This window comes from Hylobates moloch, unplaced genomic scaffold (genome assembly GCF_009828535.3).
Source record: "Hylobates moloch isolate HMO894 unplaced genomic scaffold, HMol_V3 SCAFFOLD_1, whole genome shotgun sequence".
NCBI classification, from domain to species: Eukaryota; Metazoa; Chordata; class Mammalia; order Primates; family Hylobatidae; genus Hylobates; species Hylobates moloch.
Genome location: NW_026652276.1, coordinates 121,968,316 through 121,985,804, shown reverse-complemented (window position 1 = coordinate 121,985,804; position 17,489 = coordinate 121,968,316). Strand labels below are relative to the sequence as shown.

At 45.5% G+C, this 17,489-nt stretch overlaps 1 protein-coding gene across 4 annotated transcripts in view; it reads right to left on the bottom strand.

Moving 5' to 3' along the window:
- Positions 1–17,489, bottom strand: part of TNS3 (tensin 3) — a 223,798-nt gene that overhangs the window by 134,815 nt on the left and 71,494 nt on the right. For all 4 annotated transcript variants that reach the window (XM_032758139.2, XM_058445056.1, XM_058445064.1 and 1 more), the window contains 3 exons: positions 16,990–17,112; positions 10,343–10,407; positions 6,103–6,186 (listed from right to left, as the gene is read on the bottom strand). In XM_032758139.2, the coding sequence (XP_032614030.1) occupies positions 6,103–6,186; positions 10,343–10,407; positions 16,990–17,112 (272 nt within the window). The remainder of the gene's footprint in view (positions 1–6,102; positions 6,187–10,342; positions 10,408–16,989; positions 17,113–17,489) is intronic.

Sequence of the window (17,489 nt, the reverse complement as noted above, 5' to 3'; positions counted from 1 at the left end):
AAAAACAGCTCCATTATTTTCCCATTGCTATCTTTTCTTTCTTTTTAGGAAATAACTCCCTGGAGATGATGTTTTCCGTGCTTCTTCGCAAACCAGTGAGTACATTTTAAAAACTAAAGGATTGTTTTTAACTTGTAAGCAAACGAACATAAAAGCAGCTTGAAATTTTCACTTGTCCCTTGCATTATTCACAGCCACTTCTAACAGCAAAAACTTCCATTTGGAATCTCCATAAATCTCCCTAAACATTTGAGTTGCACTAGACGTAAAGCTTAAATCTGTCTGAAAAGGTGGGTGCATAAAAATCAGCATTCAAATGTTACTTTTCCAAGCAACAGGAACCATCATCACAGGACATCTTTCCCAACAGCTTAGTCATTCTACATTCCCAGCACTCACAGACTCAGCCATGGCTGCAGGGGCAGCACCAACCAGCCAGGAAAGGTGACACCTGTTAGTGTCAGCCAAGCCTGGGCTGTTTCTTAACATTCTGCTGAGCATTCCCTTCCCTCTCATGTAATGGGGAGAATGAGACCTACACATTGGAATTGCTGCAAAGATGAGTCAGTTGCATGGACCTAAGGGTCAGAGCAGACCACGACCCATCTGCCACAGCCTCTGCTCTCCTGAGGTATGCTGCCAGAGTGTAGGTGGCTTTGCCCACAGAGTTGGTGACTCAGAGGGGATGTCCAGGCCCAGGCAAAGTGTGTGGCTCCCTGAGGAATGGCCACCCTTTTCCCGCAGGCTGTGGGCAGCAAGGAGGATGTGCAGGGAGGGGCCACAGGGGCATGAAGTAAAATAGCCTTTGCAAAAATTTTAACAGTGAGAGAAGTATGACAGTGAAAGAGATCTAATGTAACCAACCCCCATCTTGCCTTTAACCTCCTGGCTGCCCTTGGCTATTCCTGGGCTTGGACCAAACTGACTTTAGGAGAAAGTAAAGTTTACAGTTTAAACTTTATTATTCATTTACTACATTCTGTGAGTGCTGGGAATGTAGAATGACTAAGCTGTTGGGAAAGATGTCCTGTGATGATGGTTCCTGTTGCTTGGAAAAGTAACATTTGAATGCTGATTTTTATGCACCCACCTTTTCAGACAGATTTAAGCTTACGTCTAGTGCAACTCAAATGTTTAGGGAGATTTATGGAGATTCCAAATGGAAGTTTTTGCTGTTAGAAGCGGCTGTGAATAATAAAGCCCAAAACTAAACCACCTTTGTAAAACTAATGCAAGACCACTACATTGGGAGGATGAAAGCAGCTTGAATTCTGCCAAGGTATAGACTTAAAAGATTACTCTGGGGGTCACAAGATTTGCAACTTCCTCAATTACTGCTAGAGATAACATCACCTTTGTGGAACCTAAGATTGGCCTTTTGAGATGTCTATTCAGGCTTTTGCATTTCTGACAACTGACAGCTCTACCTGACCTGCCAACAGTTCTCTGGCCCCACCCAGAAGCGGACTCAGAGGCAAGAGGGCCATTTTCCCCTATGATTGCACCCCCAACCACTCAGCAGCATCCATTCCCTATGATTGCACCCCCAGCCACTCAGCAGCACCCCCTTCTCCCCAAAATATCTTGGAAAAAACCTAGCCTCCAAATTTTCCAGGGGGCTGATTTGGGTAGTAATAAAACTCTAGTCTCCTGTTCAGCCAGCTCTGCATGAATTAAACTCTTTCTCTACTGCAATTCCCCTGTCTTGGTAAGTCGGCTCTCTCTGGGCATTGAATAATGAACCCATTTGTCGGTTACAGAGACTATCTGAGGAGCCTCATCCTTCAGAGAATGTGGAAAACTACTCCCCTTGTATCTTTAAAGCATTCTTTCCGGCACCTGAGGTACTGTGTCAAAAATGACAGAAATATCAAAAATCAAATAATGCCATTTTTACAGGTAGTTAGACAGGCATGAGCAGGGCAGCAGAGGGCTCTTTCCTCACCCACTAGGAGAATGTTGGGTAATGGTTCGGCAATTATCACACTGCCTCTCTGAAAGTGATACACTGGCAGCCGGTGCCAGGAGGAGGCCATTTCCTGATGGTCCACGCCTATTGCACTGTTAATTGAATGCAGGCTCCAGGGAGACACAATTTCTCGGGCACGTGCATTAACAGAAAAAATGGCAGAGTATGACCTTCTCAGGGCACATCACCAGAAAAGGGAAGAAACCCTCAGATAGGCATGCGTACAACTTCCTAAACATACTGCATGTGTTCACTTCCCAAGCAAAAGGAGGGCACTATGCATGCGGGCAGCCCCCACCAAGGGAAGAATCATGGGAAAGTGGCACAAGACATGGGAAGTGGGCCAGCCTATAAAGTCTAGGACCAAGGTTAAACACCACACTTGACCTTCATGTGCCCGCTTGGGTCTCTTCTAAGCGTACTTTCCTTTCTTTCTTGTTCTAAAGCCTTTTAAAATAAACTTCCACTCCGGCTCTGAAACTTGTCTCTGTCTCTTTTTCTGCCTTATGCCCCTCAGTCAAATTCTTTCTTCTGAGCAGGCAAGAATTGAGGTTGCTGCAGACCCTTATGGATTCACTGCTGGTAACTCGGATACCTTCCACCAGTAACACTATATAGGATAATTTCTAGGACATCCTGATTTCTCCATGCCAAGACATTTGTTTGGTCTGTCTTCCCTTTACCTCAAAGGCACACCCAAATATGCATAGACAACATGACTGATGGTCTTAGGTGACTCCCACGTGGGGCCTCCCAGGGTCACCTTGGCAGGCAACACTCAGGAGAGATCAGCTCCCCAAAGAAACAACTGGCTACCTGTCACTTTCCCCATTAACTCAGTGATGGGGCCAAGAAACATGTGCTGCTGTCTCAACTCTCTCAGAAGGAAAGGAAAGGCGGAAAAGAAAAAGAGATGTCAGAAACGTTAATAATTTTAATATTATTTCCATGATGCTGGTAATAAACCAAAACTATACCCGCATTTTTGGGGGGTAGGAAGAGACAGGGTCTAGCTCTGTCATCCAGGCTGGCATGCAGTGGGGCAATTACAGCTCACTGTAACCTCCAACTCCTGGGCTCAAGGGATCCTCCCACCTCAGCTTCCAGAGTAGCTGGGACTACAGGTGTGTGCCATCACATCCAGCTAATTTTTTTTGTTTGTTTTTTAGATAGAGATGAGGTCTTCCTGTGTTGCTGAGGCAGGTCTCAAACTCCTGGACTCAAGGGATTGTCCTGCCTCAGCCTCCCAAAGAATCAGGATTACAGGCTAGAGTCACTGTGCCACACCCATTATTTCTTTTTAACTACTTCTCAAAGAGGAAGGCTTCCAAGTTTAGGGAAGGAAGTTCAGGGGTGCCTCAATAACACAATGGTGGTCATGAGCACCAACAGGAGGCCACACCGGGGTGTCAACAAGCTCTTTCTCATGATTTGCTGAAGACAAGGAAGGTATAAAAACAGAAAACTTACATGGGCACATGTAAGTTTTATGGGTCAGCTCCATGGGCCAACTGCTCCATGGCGTTTTAGTGTAACAAACAAGGTAATAAAGATTGACCTCCCATCAGAGTTGCTGTTGAGACTTCTGAGCTTCCCAGTCACAAATTCCTTGCTAATTAATTATTATCAAGAGTGATTATTATAAGTTTGACTTTAAAATGATTTCTTGAGCTCAGTCCTAAAACAGCCTGCAGGGCACCCATCCCACTCCCCAGGCCATTCAGGACAACAGAGAGCCAAGCCTCCCATCACAGAGCCTATTCCCACACAAGCTGTCCTCACACGTCCTTCTGGTCTCAAACTTTCCTCCAGATTTATCTTATGCATTCATTCATTTACATGCTCGATTACCATTTGGTGAGCATCTTTTCACGCAGGCTCTGGTCAAGATAAAAAGAAAAGAGCAAGGAATAAGGGGCATTTCCCTAATCTCGGGAGCAGAGGGATTAACCTTGGAATGTAAAATTGAATCCAGCAAACATTAAACAATGCAAATGCTCTGGCTTCAAATGTGCAACGATGGGAAGGATGCATGAAAACCCTGGGCATGGGAACGTGAGAAGAGCAGGGCACGGTGGCTCACACCTGCATTCCCAGCATTTTGGGAAGCCACAGCAGAAGGATTATTCAAGCTCAGGAGTTCAAGACCAGCCTGGGTAACACAGTGAGACAATATTTCCACAAAAATTTTAAAATTAGCTATGCATGGTGATGTGCGCCTATAGTCTCAGCTACTCAAGAGGCTGAGGTGGGAGGATTGCTTGAGCCCAGGAGGTTGAGGCTACTGTGAGCCAAGATTGCACTACTGCATTCCAGCCTGGGTGACAGAGCAAGACTCTGTTTCAAAAAAAGAAAAAAGAGGCCGGGCGCGGTGGCTCACACTTGTAATCCCAGCACTTTGGGAGGCCGAGGCGGGTGGATCACGAGGTCAGGAGATCGAGACCATGGTGAAACCCCGTCTCTACTAAAAATACAAAAAATTAGCCGGGCGTGGTGGCGGGAGCCTATAGTCCCAGCTACTCGGAGAGGCTGAGGCAGGAGAATGGCGTGAACCCGGGAGGCAGAGCTTGCAGTGAGCCAAGATTGCGCCACTGCACTCCAGCCTGGGTGACAGAGCGAGACTCCATCTCAAAAAAAAGAAAAAAGAACAGAAAAAAAAAGAAAATGAGGAGATATTTTCCCCCCTTTTCCCATATTCTTTTAATGTTATAAACAAGCTGCTGGTGCCGTAAGAAATAAGAACAAAAAAAAGGAAAGACGACAGCTGGACTTCCTATGTGCCAAGCATTCTGCATGGGTTACTCCCTATTTACACCTCATTTTCCATGAAGGAGGTCATATGAATGTCACGATTTTGGAAACTGTTCAACAAAGAAATAACATTTAATGGTTCAAAAAAAAAAAAACCAAGTGACTGTTTAACTAAAATATTTTATAAAATGCTAGGTTTTCTGCACGCAACTTGCATTGCATGTGGGCCCTGTTGCTGACCACGGTCCCACACCCTAGCCCATGTTCCTCCAACACACCCGGTTTCAAGAGAAACAGAGCCAGGCCATTGGAAATAGCAAGACAAAAGGAAAAGGTGCGCCTCTGGTGATGCTTGAAATCCCTTTCTGCCCATCTACCCCCATGTCTGCTGACATAGCCCTCAGTTGCACTGGAGAAAACAGATACAAGGCATCAAAACTTGCAGATACAAGGCATCAAAACTTGCATACACAAGGTCGGGTGTGCAACTACCTGTCTCCAAAACGGAACACCATTTGGCAATGACCTTGGCAATTCTCCTACAAATTCCCTGCTGTGGGCTTTGAAATATGCCATGGGGCTACCTGGTTGGCTCTAGGTGTCACCATCTGTGGAGGAAGTGCACCTGGATGGGGAGCCAGCTGTGGGTCCTTCTCACTGCCTCTCAGCCAGCCCTGCTCAGGTTCTTGACCTCAGCCTGCTGGGGCGGGCAGCAAAAGGAAAAAGTTCTGCACCCCACCATGGCTATTCCCCATCACTTACTGAGCACATTCCAGGGGCCAAGCCCAGGAATAGAGAAGGGAGAGATGGGCAGCATGATAGAAAAATACTCCGTGGCCTCAGGGAACTGACGATCTACAAGAATTGGCCAAGTGCAACTGCTAATGTGTTTGTGTAAGTAAAGTTTTATTGGAATATAGCCACATTCCCTGATTTCCATATTGCCCAGGGCTGCTTTCATGTTAAGAACAGTTGCAATAAAGATCCTGTAGCCTGCAAAGCCTAAAATATCCACTCTCTAGTCCATTGCAGAGAGAGTTCACTGACCCCTCGTCTAGCCAATAGAACCAAGTTCCAAAATAATAATGGAAATCAAAACTCACTCACTGCAAGAGAGGAAACTGCCAACTGGAGCAAGTCCTCCCTCTACCTGTCAGTGCAAGCCAGCAGCATAGGGGGCTCTCTCTCACCACAGACATGCAGGATGGCTAAGTCCTTAACCTCTGGGAGGGACAAGCCTCCCCACTACCTTCACAGTCTTTGGCATGACCCAAGAATACCATTTAGGTGTTGGGACAGAGGAGATGCCTCTTCTGTTTTCACATTTTTATATGTAAAATTTCATTCACCTCTTCACTCTGGCTTTGGGGATGTATACATACCGTTTTTGGGAAGGCTGCATTAAAGCTGAAACTTTGTCATCATAAAACTTCTTCATTGCAAACCTGTCAAGGGCCTGGTCGGCGCTGGAGGGGGGAGAGAGAGAGAGAGAGAGTTAACTCAATGGAGCTCACCCCATGTGGTTGTGTGACAGGGGATGTGTCTCATGGCTATTCAAAGCGACCAACTCCCACAAGGGGCTTCACCCTTTGCTGCACCTGTGCACACCCAATCCACCTGTCTCTTGTTAGACTTCATTTCCCCTGCAGGAATATACTGTTCTCAAAGTGGGAGCCATAGTGCAGGGTCAGAATTCTCATCTGAAATAACAGCTCCTTATCTAAAGGTATGATTCTTAAGAGTGCTGAGTACCCGGCTTGCAGAAGAACCAACTGAGGCTTCTTAGCAGGCAGGTGGTAGGCCTGGTGTCCAAAACTGTCCCTTGGCCACCCTACGTCCTAAATAAAGACCATTTTAAGTGGGCTCTGTGCAAGACAAGCAGGCAGACTCAAGTCTCAGGACCAGAGGGATGCAGGGAGCAACCTAGGGCAGGAGAGTCAACGGACCCCCCCAGTGAAGTCCCAAGAGGCACCCTCGGGACACAAGTGGGCCAGCCTGTGCCCCGCCAGTATGTCACTCCCAGGACTGGGCTTGAGAAGGCTGCAGGGCACTGGGGTTGGAAAGGTACCTGAGGCCTCGGGGCTACAGCATTGTTTTTGAAGTGACTGAAAGTAACCCTGCTTTCCAACAATATATTTGACCTTCAATGCTAGGTCCACAGTGCTCACAGGTAGTATCTGACAGAAACTTCCAGAAATCTCACAGCAGGGCACTCGTGGGATTTCCTGATATGACTTCAGCACAAATCCTGGAATATGAGTGCAGTGTCTTAACAATTCCAACTCATTTGGGCCAAATGCTTCCTTAAAACCCTGATAGGCCAGGTGCGGTGGCTCACACCTGTAATCCCAGCACGTTGGGAGGCCAAGGCGGGTGGATCACCTGAGGTCAGGAGTTCAAGACCAGCCTGGTCAACAGGGTGAAATACCGGCTCTACTGAAAATAAAAATTACCAGGGCATGATGGTGGGTGCCTATAATCCCAGCTACTTGGGAGGCTGAGGTGGGAGAATCACTTGAACCCGGGAGGCGGAGGTTGTAGTGAGCAGAGATTGCACCATTGCACTCCCGCCTGGGTGACAGAGTGAGATTCCATCTTAAAACAACAACAACAACAACAACACCTGATAAAGTGGGCCCCTTACTTAGAAAAACGTGTCTGTGCCCCTCTAGAAAAAATGATGTACATAAGCACTGTGGATTTCATAAAAATACTGGTAGAGAGACAGGCAGGAGGAAAAAGATACATACTCAAAAGTAAGTTGAGTGTTTATAGCACAGAATGCTATAAAATGGACAACTTGCTTCGTGCATTTGCTAGGCAAGGGGCTGTGCTGGTGGGGCAGTCACAAACAGAAGGGCTCACTTTAGCACTGAGTCCATCACATACTGAGCAGGAGAGTGCAGCTCCATAGCCTCCCACTGACTTTTAAGCATTCCTTTTTCTGAAATTTACTTGTTTTGTTAAATGCTGAGAATACATTTTGACCAATGTTTGTTTTCCATAGTAATATTAGAAGTAGTAATAATATTAGTACTGGTTTTGTCTTTATAACTCTTATTTTTATGGTGTTGATACAAGAATGTTCTTCTTCACTGGTGACTTGAAGTTTCTGTTTTCTTCTGTTTGCAGTTTGTGATAAAGATCTCAAACGTGTGCTTGTGCTATCTGGGATTACTCTACTTCTGGAATATAATCTAAGAGGGAACATTGTAGAAATGATCAAAGATGTATGTATAAGAATGTGTTCATCATGGCAAGCTTTGCAGTAGAAAACAACTGGAAGCAACCTAAATTACAAAAAAAAAAAAAAAATATTTGGGAGGCCAAGGTGGGCAAATCACAAGGTCAGGAGTTCAAGACCAGTCTGGCCAACATGGTGAAACCACGTCACTACTAAAAATACAAAAAATTAGCTGGGCATAGTGGCGGGCGCCAGTAATCCCAGCTACTTGAGAGGCTGAGGCAGGACAATCACTTGAACCTGGGAGGTGGAGGTTACAGTGAGCCAAGATCACGCCACTGCACTCCAGCGCCGGCAACAGAGTGAGACTCTGTCTTAAACACACACACACACACACACACACACAAAGAAAAAAAAAAAAAACTGGAAGCAACTTGGATAGGCAAAATCAACAAATGCTTAAATACATAACATATCCATTGAATAAAGTGCTATGCTGCCACTGATGTTGGGGAATGATGCATATAAAATGATATTAATGTAGAAAAGCAAGTCACAAAAAGCATGTGGTATCAGCCCATTTAATTGAAAGGCACTTAATACTACCACTCCTACTAATCACAGCAGCGTTAATGATAGCCAATACCTGAGTACCGATGCTGTTCTAAGTGCTTTTTGTGTAACATATGTTGAACTGTCACAACATTCTGGGAAGTAAGACTACCATCATTTTCCAGGTAAGGATGCTGAGGCTTAGAGAGATTCAGGTAAATTGCCTGACACATGCAGCTGAAATACATATTGACTATTGAGAGAAAACAGAGTTTGTAGCAAGAGTGTCAAAGGTGTGTTTTTAGCCCTAAGACATCTACCCTTCCCAAAAAATCCAGGACTATCCACAGTGCATGGAACTTCAGTTCGGGCAGTACTACTTTGCTGGGGATAAAAATGCTCAGGTGTGGCTGGGCGTGGTGGCTCACGCCTGTAATCCCAGCACTTTGGCAGGCCGAGGCGAATGATCACCTGAGGTTAGGAGTTCAAGACCAGCCTGGCCAACATGGTGAAACCCTGTCTCTACTAAAAACACAAAAAAATTAGCTGGGCATGGTGGCACACACCTATAATCCCAGCTACTCAGGAGGCTGAGGCAGGAGAATCGCTTGAACGTGGGAAGCGGAGGTTGCAGTGAGCCAAGATTGCGCCACTGCACTCCAACCTGGGCAACAGAGCAAGACTCTGTCAAAAAAAAAAAGAAAAAAAAAAAAAAAACAGAAGTGCTCAGGTGGTCTCTGTCCAGAACCAGCCGGGCTATGTTTAGTCACCAACCAAATGTCTTTGGCATCATTGAGGGATGGATGTGCCCAGGAATCTCGATTTTCCTGGCACACACACACACCGATGATTATTCTCACCAAGAGGGTATCTGATTTTCACCTGGGGGTTGGTTTCCTCCCTGGCAGGCACCAACTCCCCGGTTGGTTTCCAGAGAAAACATTCAGAAAGTCAAATTTCACTCCTTGGTGCTAGAAAGGAAAAGGTTTATCGGCTGATATGAATAGGCTTCTATTTCCTCAGAATGGAAAGCTCAGGCTTTACAAAGAGGCCATTGAGAAGACAGGGCAGATGCAAATGCAGACCCCATAAATAATGGTATTTTCTGCACTGCATTTCAGCAAGAGTGAAGATCTGCACTCTGGGAAGGGTCCGGGTGTACATCACAGCTGCCCGGGGCCAGGAGGACGGGCCTAGGTCTGAGGTCCTTGTGGCCCTGCCGTGTTTGTGTCATGTCTGGCTAAGGGGACCCGAGTGGCACCTCCAAAGTCTCCACGATTACAGTTCCATCTCATGGAAACCAGCCCAGACCTGGCTCTCCGCTCCTAGGCTGTGAGATCATGAGCAAGCTGCCTGGCTCCTCTGAGCCTCACCTCCCTCCTCCATGCAATGGGAATGATAGTAACTGCCTCATGGGTTAGTTAGGAGAATTCAGGGAGAAAAGGAAAATATTCAGTAAACTTCCCAGAGGCCCAGTGCCTGCAAAAGAGGTGGCTGTCATCATCATTATATACAAGGTATGAGCTGATTTAGTGAGACCACTCTGTTCTTTTCATAATGGTGACTTTTATCTCTGTTATTTTTTATTAGAGAATTCTCTATTAAAGAACAAGGGACAGTGGGGCCACTTATTTTTTTAATGCCTCCATGGAAGTACTTAGAATCAATCATACATAGTCACCCAACCTGGAAAATGCCATTTTCACAAGTGTAAACGCTTAAGGAAACTGGGTTTCCAGGCACTGACCACCCCAGCACTGGGGGATGGGAAACACAGGTCAGCCGAGCCCTTGGTATCCAGAACAGCTCCCGCACAGACAGCCTTCAGCCCCATGCAGGCTCAGCTTTTAGCACCTCAAGACAATGAGTTGACATCTTCATCCTACCTGGCTGAGACGTTGGTGAAATGCATGTAGGATGATATGACCACTCCTATGCGTCCTTTCCCGCCCTGCAGGAGACAAAAGATCAGATGATTTTCTCTGAAATCCCACAGCAGAGATGTAATTAGAACAGGAAAAGTCTGACTAGTGGACAAAATAATAGAAAGCCTGCTTTGGAGGTAAGGCCAGCATTACCTGCAGCCTTCCTGTCTGGGAAAGTCAGTACCCAGTGCAACTGGAGTCTGCAACAGGGAACCTGCACGCTGGGTGCAAACAGTAAGAGCGGGTGCTAACTGGAGCAGCAGTAGAAGCCCAGGAGGGCAGACCAACACAGCAGCTGCCTGTCATTTTACCCAATTAGGCTGGAAGAAACTGTGCCAGGAGCTGCAGCAATTAGCATGACTTAATTATCCAGGTCAGACAGAAGCGAACACCTGCCTGCTCACGGGCTGACAATGATCAGGGCTGCACACACAGCTCAGCATGACGGGACATAGATTCCAGCTCACTGGCAGCACTGCCAGCACCTGAGCTCCAGGTACACCCCCGTAGCCCGCTCTCATTACACATAGAAGAACCACTGTCCCAGGCAGGCGTTCTGGAAAAGGACTCACTCAAACCATAACCACAGACACCAACAGCCCAGCCCACAGACCAGCAACACCAGCAGGAGAAGCAGAAACTACTGGACAGGCCACCCTCACCCAGGGCCACAAAGTGCCACCTTCTAGAACATACTCTTACCATCTACAACAGCAGACTGCCAAACACAGCCCAGGAGCTACTTCTGCCCATTACCTACTTTCCCACAACTTGTGAGCTAAGAGTTAGTTTTACGTTTTCTAACCCTTAAGAAAAAATTTTGAAAAGATTCCATGCCATGTGAAAATGTGTTGAAGTTCAGATTTCAATGTCCATACACAAAGTTTGACTAGAACATGGCCACTCCCATCTGTTTACCTACATCCAGGGCTGCTTCCACTCTCACTGCAGGGGTAGGTTTGAGTATTTGCAGCAAGACCACAGGGACTGAAAAGTGTAAAATACAATCTGACTCTTTTTAAAAATATTTGCCAACCCCTGATCTGGAATCACATTAAGCCAAAAAGGCAGGGCCTCTAAAATGTAGCTCCCTAACTTCTTGAGAAGAAACTACTGATCAAATTCAAGTCACAATTCTGATAAGCCCAGTCATACGTGAATGTCACCCAGGAGCTTCCTTCTCTCTGTCAGTGAAAGTCAAGAGCATGCCTTATAGATACTCAATGCGGGCACTTGATACACTCTTTGCAGCTGAATCCCGGCTTGTGCAGTTATTAACGGTATGGCTACTAGTATGCCTCTTGCATAAAACTATATTTGACAGCAATTCACCTACAAAGAAACAACACCTCAGCCAAAACAGGCACACATGGTGGTGACATTCACCCCATTATCAATCGCTTTTGTGGCACTATTTATGGATATATAAAGCAAGTATTTTTTTCTTTTTTTTTCTTTTTTTTTTTTTTTGAGACAGAGTTTCACTCTTATTGCCCAGGCTGGAGTGCAATGGCATGATCTCGGCTCAAGGCAAACTCTGCCTCCCGAGTTCAGGTGATTATCCTGCCTCAGCCTCCCGAGTAGCTGGAATTACAGGCATGCCATCACCATGCCCGGCTAATTTTCTGTATTTTTAATAGAGACAGGGTTGCTCCATGTTGGTCAGGCTGATCTCAAACTCCCGACGTCAGGTGATCCCCCCGCCTCGGCCTCCTAAAGTGCTAGGATTACAGGCATGAGCCACTGCGCCCGGCCTATAAAGCAAATATTAAAAGACCTGAAGGGACAGATAGAAATACCACAACCGTAGGGGACTTCAGTACCCCATTTTCAACAATGGAGAGATCACCTAGACAGAAAACCAGTAAGAAAGCAGGGTACTCAACCTGCACTTTAGACCAAATAGACCTTACAGGCATATACAGAACATCGCATCAGAATATGCATTCTTCTCAAGTGCACACAGAAAGTTCTTCAGGATAGATGGCATGTTAGGCCACAAAACAAACCTTAACGAATTTAAGGAGACTGAAATCATATCCAGTATCTTTTCTTTTCTTTTCTTTTCTTTTTTTTTTAAATAGAGTCTCCCTCTGTCGTCCAGGCTAGAGTGCAGTGGCATGATCTCAGCTTACTACAACCTCCACTGCCTGGGTTCAAGCGATTCTCGTGCCTCAGCCTCTCGAGTAGCTGGGAATACAGGTGTGTGCCACCATGCCCAGCTAATTTTTTTGTATTTTTAGTAGAGACGGGGTTTTGCCATGTTGGCCAGGCTGGTCTCGAACTCCTGACCTCAGGTGATCTGCCCGCCTTGGCCTCCCAAAGTGCTGGGATTACAGGCATGAGCCACCGTGCCTGGCCTCAAGTGTCATTTCTGACCATAGTGGTATGAAACTAGAAATCAATAACAGGAGGAATCTTGGAAAATTCACAAGTTTATGGAAATTAAACAGCATACTCCTAAATAACTACTGGGTCAAAGAAAAAAAGTCAGAAGAGAGATTTAGAAATATCTTGGGAAAAACAAAAATTGAAACACAACACACCAAAACTTACAGGATGCAGCAAAAGCAGTTGTAAGAGGAAAGTTTATGGCAATAAATTCCTATGTTAAAAGACAAAAAACTGTCAAATAAAAAAACCTAATGTTAGGCGGGGCGCGGTGGCTCACGCCTGTAATCCCAGCACTTTGGGAGGCTGAGGTGGGTGGATCACGAGGTGAGGAGATCAAGACCATCCTGGCCAACATGGTGAAACCCCGTCTCTATTAAAAATACAAAAATTAGCTGGGTGTGGTGGCACGTGCCTGTAATCCCAGCTACTAGGGAGGCTGAGGCAGGAGAATCACTTGGACCAGGGAGTTGGAGGTTGCAGTGAGCCAAGATCACACCACTGCACTCCAGCCTGGTGATGGAGTGAGACTCCATCTCAAAAAACAAAACAAAACAAAAAACCTAATGTTGCACCTGAAGGACAAAGAACAAACTAAACCCCAAATTAGCAAAGGAAGGAAAAAACAAAGATCGGAGCAGAAGCAAAGAAGAGACTAGAAAAACAATAGAAAAGATCAACAAAACTAAGGGTTGGGTTTTCCAAAGACTAACAAAATTGACAAACCTTTACCTAGACTAAGATAAAAAGAGAAAACTCAAAATCAGAAATGAAAGAGTCATCATAACTGATGCCATGTAAGACACAAAGAAACACAAAAAACTATGAACAATTACATAGCAATAAATTGGATAACCTGGAATAAACTCATCAATTCCTCGACACATACAACCTACCAAGACTGAATCATGAAGAAACAGAAAATCTGAACAAAACAATAACAAGTAACGAGATTGAGTCAGTAATATAAACTCTCCCATCAAAGAAAAGTCCAGGACCTGATCACTTAACTGATGAATTCCATCATTGAAAAAAAGAGAAAACTTTGCTATGGTTTAAATATTAGCCCCTTCCAAAACTCATATTGAAATTTAATCGCCAATGTGGCAGTGTGGAGTGGTGAGGCCTTTAAGAGATGATTGGGTCATGAGGAACCTTGCCTTCATGAATGGGTTAATACATCTGTGGATTAATTCACTAATGGGTTAATGAGTTATCACAGGAGTGGGACTGGTGGCTTTCTAAGAAGAGGAAGAGAGACCTGAGCTAGCACCCTCAGCCCCCTCACCATGTGATGCCCCATGCAGCCTCAGGGCTCTGCAGAGTCCCCAACAGCAAGAAGGCTCTCACCAGACACAGCCCCTTGAGCTTGGACATCTCAGCCCCTATAAATATTAATATAAGAAATAACTTCCTTTTCTTCACAAATTACTCAGTTTCACATATTCTCTTATAAGTAACAGAAAACAGACTAATGCAGACTCTGCCAGAAAGCTGAAGAAATGCAAACACTTTCAAACTCATTTTACAAGGCCAACAGTACCCTTATATGAGGCCTTTCTTAATGCAATAGTAAGTATTTAAAAGGCTTTGCAGGCTGCAAGGTCGTTTCAACCATTCAAACCTACCCCTGCACTGTGGGTGGAAGCAGCCATGGATGTACGTGAACAGGTGGAGGTGGCCATGTTCCACTCAAACTTTACATATGGAACTGAAGTAGGACATCTTCATATAATGTTCATGTAAATACAGCTCTTAGCTCACAGGATGTAGAAAACACAAGAGGGCACGATAGGCTCATGGACTGTTACGTTTCAGTGCACGCTGCATTCTTTTGGACTTGGAACTGTTTTTAACAAAAATCATAGAATCACTAATTGCACAATTTTCCATGGGTATTCTTCACCATGGACTCAGAAACAAAAGGTATGGTGTGGACGAAATCTCCCAAAAGAACTGCAGGCCATTTCTGGTCAGTCAATAACCAGAGTGTGGAGGGGTGAGGAGGAGGCTGCACACACCCACACAGACACAAGCCTCTGCATCCCATGGCAGAACGGGAAGCATAGCAGGACCGACCCTCACTCTGTTCCCTTCCAGGCTGAGACAGGCCCAGCTATGCTAGAAATTCCTGGCATGTGTGGAAGGAAACACACATTCTGCAAAGCAGGCGGATTTTGGCAAATGTCAGCGATTTCACCCCCGCAGTGATGATGATGAACTTCTGTTAACATCGACATCAGCAATTTCAAATTAAAAGAGGGCTTATCTCTCAGGGCACAGTTTCTAAGCGTTTCAAAAATGGTTTACATGGCACCAGAAGAGGGCAAGAGATTAGCAAATCACTTCTGAGAAGTTTCAACATGTTCCCATGAATTCCACTAACAAGAGCTGTCCAGAAAGCCCAAAGTTGCTTAGCAAAAGGATGCATTTTAGAAGGCTCTAGGTGGTCCCCAATGGGACCCATATGTTTTAAATAATCTCATCATTTATTTCAATTTCATTAAAAAGTTGAAGTGAACAACAACTAAAATGGAATAAATGGCCAAGGATGGCACTTTTCAAGTCCAGCAACTCCAAGAGTCTTCTGACAATGCAGCTGGCAGCAGGTCTGGGTGCACCCTAGAACGTGCACTTTCCACAGGTGCTGCTGCTGGCCCAGGCCCACAGGTCAGGAATGCTGTTTAGAACAGCTTGCTACGTGACCCTGGGCAATGATGATCCATCAATATCAGGCTCACTGTGTCAAAATCACCACACTAAGCCTGAAAAACATAGGTTGTTTTAATTAACAAGAATTATATTGATTTAAAAGTCTGTCTGAATATCTCTCTCTCTCTCTCTCTTTCTCTCTCTTAGTTTGCACCAAAACACAATTTGGGTGGAGGATCCATAATTTAACCTAATACTTGAAAAGATCAGGTCATCGTAGACAATTTGGTGGTCCTAAGGGGTATGACTGTCCATTTGCGGGGAAAATATGATCAAGTTAGATGTGAGGAAAGAGAACACCAGATAGAAGCAAATAACATCTGTGTGCCCCTGATGGAAGTTTTCTGCACATCAAATGGTCATCAAATGCCTTACAGCTGTAAACACCATCCGCAAGCCAGCCTACCTAGTGCCCTTGCAGGAAAGATATACTGAGAGTCTAATGTAACTCAAAGGGAAGCTTCTTTCAAATTAAATTCCATAATACAATGGATTTCTGTGCAGTTTTTTAGTGTGAAAGAGTCCGGAAGAAAAAAAAAAAAAAAAAAACACTTCTATCTTGAACCGTCAACACTTCCTAGATACTTTGATAGTCCTAAGAATGCTTTGTCAAACACACAAAATAGGGAGCTGCCCATTTATGAACAGTGACCCCAGCCCACTGGCTACATCCTTTCCCAAAGGATTCCTCCCTGACTCAAGGTGTGACTGGGATAAGAGCTTTTCTCTAATAGTAAGTTTCTGGCAGGAGGGTTAAGCTTCACACACTTACCCCTCAGTGAGTCTGCTTTCAGTCCAACCCCTTTCAACACCAATCACATTTGAGGAGCAGTACAAAGCAGCTGAGAAAACTGGGAATTAAGAGGAAAGATCCCAGGAGGTGGGAGGAGGAAGCATGGAAGGAACCCGATGCAGCCAGGAGGAGGAGTGCCCACCAGCTATACACCTGGGCTGCCGGCATCCACCAAGCCTGCTGGGGCTGACACACAGACAGTCCCGGCCACTCTGTGAAGATGCACAGGTCGTCCCTGCACTACAATGGCTCCACGTGGAAAGGATGACATGTTTACTGCAATGGCATCATGCCATCATCTAGTCCATCAATTGATTACCATAACTCAAGACAGCATGGAAAGTCTGACACAGTCCATCTGAAAAGGGCATAGCTCTTTTGAAAAGGAGGGCTTTCCATGAAAAGTAAAATTTAATAAAAATGAAACGATTTGCTCTCATAACTGTGATCAATTTGGGGTCAATAGTTTCAAATGTCCAGCTACACATTCAGGGACCACAATCCTATAAATTCCAAAGCCAAACTTGGGGAGGTGTGATAACTCTTCGTTTCCTTCTTTAAGAGCAAGTAGGAAAACCTAAAGACAAACCCATAAGGAGCACATCACACCAGCTCAAAGCGGAAATGTGCTCAGATGCAGCATTGGTCTCCATCTCAACTCCAAAGGCTGAAGCTTAGCCAGACCCCCAAATGTGAGAGGGGGTGCGCTCACCCTGCAGTGAATGACGACCACATGCTGGGGGTTGCTGTTCAGCCAGGACTCCTGCGCCTTGCATATGGTACACATCTTATCCAGGGGCGGTGCGTGGAGCTCCGGCCAGCCCACATCCATGATCTGCAACAAGAGAGGGGAGCTTCCTCAGTTTCCATTTCCTGAAACCTTCTGAGGCCATCTCACAATGACTTCTTTCATCATCAGTACATTTCATTTGGGAGTAAAGAACATGCTGGGTGATCCTTTCCTAAAACTCAGTGAGCATGAGGACCAACTTCCTTCACTGGAAGCATTATACTGCCTCTTCTTCCAGGGGCTCATCTGCTCTTCTGTAGCTGGGGTGACAATTCTAGAAAGGTCTTTGAGTTGTCGATGGTGCAGGTTGTGTGAAGAGGGCCACAGTCCAGTGAGATCTCAAACAGGAGTCCTAGGCCTAAGCTGCTGCCAAAATCTCCCCACTCGGGTTAAAATCCCAGTTTGGAGAGTGCAGCCAGCCA